This window comes from Humulus lupulus, chromosome 7 (assembly GCF_963169125.1).
Source record: "Humulus lupulus chromosome 7, drHumLupu1.1, whole genome shotgun sequence".
Lineage (NCBI taxonomy): Eukaryota > Viridiplantae > Streptophyta > Magnoliopsida > Rosales > Cannabaceae > Humulus > Humulus lupulus.
In genome coordinates this window covers 22346222-22355377 of record NC_084799.1, presented here as the reverse complement: position 1 = coordinate 22355377, position 9156 = coordinate 22346222, and the positions used below count along the sequence as shown (strand labels likewise).

The following is a 9156-nucleotide window of genomic DNA, read 5'->3' as shown; positions in this document are numbered from 1 at the left end:
TTATTTTTCCTGGATTTCCTTGCTTCAACATGTGAAGATACATTGGCAATTTTTTATATGAATCATCGGGGTTCCCTATTACTAGGCACAAAGCTTTCTCTCTTGATCTCCATGCTTTTGTGTATCCCATGGTTACTCCAAAGTCATCATTCATGATGTCATTTGGAGTGTAATTTCTTTTGATTGACGTGTACTTGTTTTTTATTAATTTACCAATTATGATGTTTTTTGCTTGCCTGTGGTCCTCCATAACAATTTCAACAGAGCAAGTGTGATTTGAAATGCATTTTCGTACCTTGAATAGATCTTGGTCTCTGTACTTAGATGCTCTCACAAACCAGCTGCATGCGTCATCTGCGCAGGTAACCAGGTACACTCTCGGTTCTGATCTTTTTGTTTTGAACTGGAAGTTATGCAACATGGCATAGTAGCTAAGAGCTGATTTGATTGTGTTCTTGTCCTTGTAAATTTTCCCTTGCTCCATTGTGTTTACTCTGTAATCAGATATTACTATTTGTATTTCCTCCAACTTCTTTTTTCTTTTTGTATTGTCTTCAATTATGAAATTAGCTACTTCTTCAACAAGATGAGGTATGTATGACACGTTGCTGACCTCATTTGCTGTGCTTGACATTCCTTCTTTAAGTAACATTTTTTCATTGATTGAAGCTTGGTTGACTTGCAATATGTCCCCACCTCCATTTCTTCAGCTGTAGTTGTGATAGTCAGAATCTCGTGATCTGCAGAGGGAAAGACCAGGTAAAAGCTGTGCAATCCCACATCGCCTGGGGAAGGTCAATTGTGATGAATCTAAGACTATGTAGGTATGAGACTACATAGTTGAAGATGGAATAAATGGATTGATGGATATTATCTATGCCAACAAGATGCATCTTCTTTTCGGTAGCCCATCACTTGAGAACTCCAAAGTTAAGTGTGCTTGACCTGGAGTAGTCTCATGATGGGTGACCTCTTGGGAAGTTTTCCCAGGAAGCGTGCAAGTGAGGACAAAGCACGCTAGAAAGACTCGTGTTGATTTGCAGGGCTAGTCGTTATTCCAGGAAGCAACCATACTGATGCGGGGCGTTACAGTAGCTATTTGATTTGCTAGGAGAAAAAGGTTATTTTCATTGCATGATACTTGAACTATAGTAACATGTTGGGGTTTTATGCCCTAATTAAAACCCAATTTCTTTGTAATCTCATTTTATTATCAATAAAAGAATATAAATTATTTTTGACTTGGTCAATCACTTTGCTTACATGTTTTATTTTCATGATTATTTGTTTAGTATAAACTTCTATTAAATCCCGAGCATATAGCTAATCATATTTATAGTGACATTATCACAGTGGAATATAAACATGATTATATGTTCAAAAATAAGTTAGTCCTAAGATTAGTCAGTGCACATGATTTACATTGAATTGTCAATCTACGATATTATCTACTTACACATTGTAGTGTTATGTTCTTTCCAGAACATTAGCAAAGTAGATAAAATCAGATGTATTTGTTACATCGGACGGGACCAATATTGACTTTAGATAGATAAGTAAACATATAGTTATTATCTATTATAGTCATATTATATAGTTGATCATATGTCAATTCAATCTTAATTCTGAGCGGTTAATATTCTAACTGATTGTATTATTATAGTTCTTTGACTTGTTTGTTACCAGCTTACCCTATGGACTAGCTCATACTTACATCTTGGGAACTCGCTAGTATAATTGAGTAGGAGTGTTAATCATAGATATGAACATCTATAGCTTCTGATGGAGAAGTAAAACAATAGTTTCCTTTTAGTTTGGTTCAAGGTGCTAAATGATAGAGATCTCATTTCAGTAATTAATATTAGTTTACTGAAATATCATTTACAAGGAACTAAGTGTTTTAATGATAAAATACAATGATGGGTAAAATGATATTTTAGTCCCATCTCATTGTAGACCGTCTATAGAGGATTGAGTGATAATTATGATCGTAACAATGAATAACTAATAACATATCTATGTTGCTTATAGAACGTTCTATGAATTCAAGAGTGCAATTCCAAGTCTTTAGTGGAGTCACGTGAAATTAATAAGTTAGTAAATTTATTTGTTAAATTTATGATGACTTATTGGAGCTTGATTTCATAGGCCCATGTCCCCACAATACATTGGATAAAATCATCTAGATAGTCTCAATTAATTGATTTAATTATCAATTAGAATTATCAAAGTTGATCAGGTCAATTTTGGATAATTTTACAAAGTTATGCAATTTAGAGAAGAAAATAGATTTTAGGGCAGATTGATTAATTAAGACAAATTGGTGTCTAAATTAATAAACAAGTTTAAATCAATGTTCAAATTATAAATAATTAATTTGATAAATGATTTAAATAATTATTTAATTAATTAATCAATAGAAAATAATACGGGCCTTAATTTTAAGTCCAACGGGCTTATAATTAAATGGGAAATTTCACGGGCCTATAGCCCATGAGAATTTCGACCTAAGAGCTGAATTTACCTACTATTTAATTAATTTTTTAATTAAATAAATGACCTAATTGAGTCTATAAAATGAATGCTAAGTGAGAGTTGAAAAAAAGTGAACAGAACATCTAGTTTTGATACTTTAGGGTTTTAGACTCTCTCTACAACAAGTCATTTTCTAAGCATCTATATTATCTTCTCTTCTTCTCTATGTGTCTATTTCATGTGTTGAGAATTTCCCACTCTAGTTTGGGTGATTCTAAGGATATTGTGGAAGATTGTGAAGAAATTTGAAGATCGGTTCAGTTTCTTGGTGATACCCTGCGACAAAAATGATACAAGGGTAAGAGAAACTGAAGGAAAGACTTATTTTTGGTTAATCAATGTACATATAAATTGTTTGTGTTTTTCACAAAACACATCATGATCATCATCATTATCATCATAATCAAGATAATAGTTCATCTATAATTGTGAATTTGTATGCAAACAAAATAGCTTTATGTAGAAGATTTAGGAAATTAATAGTTTTGAAATAGAAGAAAATGACAATAGAATAAAATTGATAGAGGAGACGATTTTTGCAAACCTTGTTTCTTGATTGTATACCGGAGATTCAGGTCGTCGGAAATGACAAAGATTGCAGCATAACTGATTGGAAGATTGTTGTAATTTATTTTATTTATGAAGAAAAGGATCACTAATTTTCTTGCCACAGTGATAAGATTTTCGTTAAGTATTTTTATTGGAGAAGAGGTTGAAACATTATTATTGTTGATCGAATGTTGAGGATATCGCCGGAGTAGGAGCTGCTGCCAGAGAAGAAAGCTGTCGCCGGAGAAGGAAGCGTTGGAGATGGAAGCAATTGCAGAGAGTAACGTGACTTTGGAGAAGGTTATGATCAACTTTCAGGCTTCAACAGAGGACTATTGTATTGTTAATTACCATTGTACCCCTGCTTGTGTCGATGTGTTTTTGTTTAAATTTCAATTGCCCTATGTAGCTAGTTTTCTCATAAACTAAGTTTTTGTTAATTAAATTTTTCCTTACAAATTAGGAAAAGTTTAATTCTCATATTTTTTGCACAATAATGACTAAAAAGTCATGTTTATGAAAAAAAAACCTTTTTTTTTTTTTTTAAAGTAAGCTATATTTTATCACTACATCACCAATTTAGCACTTTGATTTCCAATAATTAATAAGTCTGATAACAACAATTATGGGGGAACGAAATAAATTCCATAACGTAAAAGACAACCTATACCTATATATATATATATTAGGTATAAGTAACGTGCAATGCACATTTTATTAGTTTTAAAGCTATAAACATTGTCTATAATTTTAATACAAATTGGTTCACTATTTTTTTCTTAATATATATGTATATAGAATGAATTATATCTCTATAATATATATAAATATTTATATCAATAATCTCTATATATATGGCATCTAAACACAACATTGACATAGATATATATTTACATGGCTACATGACATATTTATATAAATGACAACAATATTTAAAAAGAAATTAATAATAGAAATAAAATAAGAATAGAAATTTTTTTAGTGTAGACAGTGGTATACATGCATCAATTATTTTTAGTTTTTAATGTATCTCGCAGTGTCTTTTTGTGAATTTGATGAAGAAAAAGAGCTCCAACCACTTGATAAAAAACAAACTATCACACAAATTTATAAGATAAAAAAAATTATGCTTATGTCTTTATTATTTTTAAATAAATATGATTTAATTATTTAAATTATCATAAAATATCATATTTTAATTAATTAATTAATTTTTGTTTAAGTTTATGTTTGTTTTACATTTTGAATTTGGCAGTGATAACAAGAGATCATATATTATATGTTTAATATAATATTAATATTATATGTGGATTTTAAATTTAAGTTTGGCGCTAATTGATAGTAAATTATATGTTTAATATGATATTATTCTAATACATGAAGTGTAAATTTAATTCAATTTTATTTAAGTTATACAACGTATGCTTTTATTATTTTTAAATAATTATCATTATAAAATATCTCAAAAATATCTTATTTTAATTTGTTTAATTATTTAATTTTATCTAAGTTTAAGTCATGTTTACAATCTACAGTTAAATATAAGAATATTTCGTTAAAGTTAACGAAAAATTTAAAAAAAAATCGTTAAAACCAAGAATTTCCGCTATCTACACACTATTTATATAGAAGATATATATATATCTTCTATATAATAAGTGTGTAGATAACAAAAATTCTTTGTTTTAACGGTTTTTTATTTTTTTTAATGTTAACTAAAACAGAATATTCTTATATTTATCATAATATTCATATATTTAACGGTAGTTTGTAAACACTAAAGCTTAAATAATTAAAAAAAAAGATATTTTAAAGATAATTATTTAAAAATAATAAATAATTAAACAAATTAAAATAGAATATTTTTGAGATATTTTACAATGATAATTATTTAAAAATAATAAATAATTAAACAAATTAAAATATGATATTTTTGAAATTTTTTACAATAATAATTATTTAAAAATAATAAAATCATACGTTTATAACTTAATTAAACTTAAATTCACTTATTAGAATAATATCATATTAAATATATAATATAATCTACTGTCAATTAGTAACAAATTTTTTAAAAAAAAAATTGGGAAGAAATTTAAATTTAAAATACACGTATAATATTTAATATTATATTAAACATATAATATATAATCTATTATTGTCACTTCCAAATTTAAAAAAATTAGAACAAACATATATTTATATATATTTGTATGTTTTGTAAAAATGAAATCAATATTTTGGCATTTCTAAGAAGATAAGATCAAAATGGCATTTACACAAAAAAAGAAGATAATTTTCCGTAAAATGAAACAGGTATTTTGGAAATTCTAAGAATCAAAACTGGTATTTCACAAAATAGAAATAATTTCCCATCTATTTTTAGATGAGTAATGCTTTGGGGCTCTCGACTAGAACCATTCACAAATCTTCTCTTATATTTATTATTTATTATATTAGCTGTGATATTCAAGAAACATACCATTTAATTCACATTTTTAGATAACAGGGTACTTAAAACAAAATTATGGGACTCCATTTCTAAATCTTATATTCTGTAATTTATTTTAAACATTTAGAATTAGAGATTGTAAAAAAAAAAAATCTTTCTATTTTGCTCTTTTTCTTTTTAGACCAAAAAAACCCTCCTTTGTGGAAATTGGCTGAATAAAAGTAGAAAATACTTGTTCACAGCACTCAAGTGAATTAGCATTCTTGACTGATTTTGTTTTGGACGAAACCATCAAGATGTAAAGAATTAAAATTCCTGGGCACGTTAATTTAATTTCAAACGTGCCCTCTCTTCTCATTAATCTTTACTAATATACTATATATACAGAAGGACCGCTAAGTTGAACTCTCATGAATCTTGAATTTCTTTAACAACTAATGAAATTAAAGATTCATCACAAAAAATTAGAAGAGATTTTCTTTTATGTTTTGGAGCAGGGTGTTAGAAAGCTTTACATTGGGAAACGGATGAAAATTGCTTCCCCGGTGGGCTCGCCTTCACTGGAAAATAGAGCAAGGAACAAAAATTAGTCATTATATATTGTATGATTAACTTCACAAGTATAAGCAAAACATGTTTATGTTAAAATCTAGGGACCAGCACTAGTTGTGAAGTTTAGAATAGCTACCTTGAAGTTGAACATGACCCTGCTATACAAGTAGTTTGACCACATTCATTCTTCATAAATAAGCTGCCGATGATGTGAATAGCCAAAGCTTCTGCAAAGCCTTGGAGCCTTATTGAAATAATGATGTGTCCGGTGATGAGTCCGACTACAAATCCAAATCCGCATCCCATCAATATTGACCTCCAGTCTCCATATTCTGTAACATCGCTATAGTCAAAAGATGGCTTTTCAACCTCCTCGCATTTTTTCGACAGTGGAAGGCCACATAATCCTAAGTTCCCCTCATAAGATGAATTTGAGAAAGTACTGAACAGTTTACCTTGAGGTATTTGGCCTGTAAGTTGGTTATGGGAGAGGTCTAGAAATGAAAGAAATGTGAGATTTGCCAATTGTTCTGGGATTTCACCAGACAGATTGTTTCTAGAGAAATCTATTGCTTCAAGCTCTTTCAAACACCCAAGAGATACAGGGATGCTTCTAGTAAAACAATTGTTTGACAAGTTGAGGAGAACTAGAGATGGAATTTCGGCTATACTATCTGGAATTTCTCCCTGAAAATGATTGTCTGAGAGATCAATGCTCTTCAAGATGGATAGGACTTTATCTTGAGTCATATCTATGTAGTCACTCGGTAAGTATTGATAATAACCATCCTTTGCATCCCGGTAATGCAAGTCTCGAACAGGTTCCTCGTTCACATTACTCCAATTCCTGAAATATTCTGATGGTATCTTTCCACTGAAATTATTAGAGGAAATGTCAAAAACACGCAAGTCTACAAAACCCCAAAATATACTAGGATTCCATATTGATCCGTAGAATTTATTTGATCTCAAGATAAGAACTGCCAACCTTGGCAAAGCTTGTAATGGAAAAGGAAATGTGTCAACTATTTGATTATCTCCAAGATCTAGAATTCTTAAATCTTTACATTTGGTCAATGATTGCGGAAATTTCCCTTGCAACTGGTTTGAACCAATGTTGAACACCTTCAAGTTGCATTGATCCGTACAAATTTGAGGTATGCTTCCACTAAAATTGTTATGTTGTATTTCTAATTGTGAGAGCGGATTACCAAAACATTGAGGAAGTGTTCCATTCAAGTTGTTATTGAACAGGTCGAGAACACTTAACTTGGAAAAGATGTCAAAATCACAGTTTCCAGTTAAATTATTCGACCCTAGAAGAAGAACTTTCAGGTTTGCCAATTTGGATATAGAACTTGGAATTTGTCCATTTAATTTGTTCCCCTTTAAAGACAAATATTCCAGTCGAGATGAAGAAACATTTTTTATGTTGAGAGGGCTTATAAACTGATTGTCATTTAGGATCAGGTGAACTAAAGAAGGCATTGTGAACATGGTCATAGGAATGACTCCACTGAACATATTGTTAGACAGGTCTAGTTTGATAATGGAATTGAAATTTTCAAAAATTTGAGTTGGAGTTGGACCAGAAAACTGATTACCTGATAAATCCAAAGAATGAAGTTGGGATAGGTTTGCTACTAATATTGGAAACTTTCCATCAAATCGGTTATTAGAAAGGTCCAAATAAAGTAGTTGACTAAGGTTCCCAACTGAAGATGGAATGGGACCATGAAAAAGATTGAAACCAAGCCGAAGAAAAGTGAGCTTGGCAAGGTCCTTGCCAAACGAAAATGGAAGCCGACCAATGAATTTGTTATTTGAGAGATCAAGATATGTGAGTTTAGAAAGGTTCCTCAATACAACTGGAAGATGACCATTAAAGTTATTGTTTGCTATGTCAAGATGTGTGAGTTGGGAAAGGTTCCCTACCCATGAAGGAACAGCTCCAGATAGAGAACAAGAATTGAGGTCTAAAACATTTAAGGACTTGAGTTGTCCCATTGTGTCAGGTAATTTCCCTGAAAAAGCACATCCCTGAAGAATCAAAACATTCAAGGACTTGAGGTAGGCAATGGAACCAGGTACTTCTCCTGAAAATTTTGTGAAGGCAATATCCAATAGCCTCAGAGAACTAGGAGACCGAAAGTGTGGTAGAAAAACAGTGAGATCATAATTGTATGACACATCAATGGCTTGTATATTGGGCAAGTGAAAGATATCATCTGGAAATTTACCAACTAGACTACATCCACTAAGAGATAGAGATACCAACGAAGATAGATTTAAAAGGGATCCAGGTACTGATGAATCAAAGTTGACCCAATCTAACTTAAGCTCTCTTAAACTTTTCATATTTTTAATAACGTTCTCCATGTCCAATTGCTCTTTTAAAAATATGTAGTTGTTAGAGAGATCAAGTGAAACCAAATTGATCAATAAAGAGATATGTGGGGGAATAGTCCCCGAAAACATGGAGTTTGAGAGATTGAGATGAGTTAACCTTGAGAGTTGGCCAAAGCTTGATGGAATTGGGGAGGAATAGAAGTCGTTGAAGGCCATGTTGAGTTGTTGAAGTTGATACAAGCTGAAGAGGCCGCTATTAGACCTTAGACGCCCTTGAAGCCCACTGCTGCTTAGATCAAGGCTCACCACATGACCAGTTGACATATTGCATTTGACTCCACTCCACAGGCAGCAGTCTGTACTACCATTCCAAGTGGCCATTACCTTCCTCTTTGACCGGGAAGCATTAACACTAGAATAAGGCTTGATAGTTGCAAACTCTTGTCTCAGCTGCAGCAAAGCAGAGCTTTGGTCAGGGAGGCATCTAAAGCTGACCAAAGAATGTGAAATAACAAAGCAGAAAGAAATGGGATAAAGTATGACGTATGGATTGAGGTATATGAGCTTCTCCATGTTTTTGAAAATGAAGGTTGTTGCGATTTTAGTATGAGATAATACCCCCAAGAGCTACTATTGTAACGAATCCAGAAAAAAGAAAAGAAAAGGTGCGAAGTAGAATTTTATGGTTGCCCGGCTTTATATTGGTAAAATCATTTTCC

At 31.2% G+C, this 9156-nt stretch overlaps 1 protein-coding gene across 2 annotated transcripts; it reads right to left on the bottom strand.

Moving 5' to 3' along the window:
• Nucleotides 1-5731: 5731 nt before the first annotated feature.
• On the bottom strand, nucleotides 5732-8585 carry LOC133790934 (receptor-like protein 6). 2 transcript variants are annotated; one of them, XM_062228782.1, is made up of 3 exons: nucleotides 6544-8585; nucleotides 6225-6420; nucleotides 5732-6096 (listed from the first exon to the last, which is right to left on the bottom strand). In XM_062228782.1, exons 1-3 carry the CDS (start codon nucleotides 8564-8566, stop codon nucleotides 6048-6050), a joined length of 2268 nt encoding a protein of 755 aa, XP_062084766.1. In that variant the 5' UTR covers nucleotides 8567-8585; the 3' UTR covers nucleotides 5732-6047. The 2 variants fall into 2 exon arrangements, with proteins under 2 accessions (XP_062084766.1, XP_062084764.1); XM_062228780.1 differs by having other exon boundaries at nucleotides 5744-6096; nucleotides 6225-8579.
• Nucleotides 8586-9156: the final 571 nt, after the last annotated feature.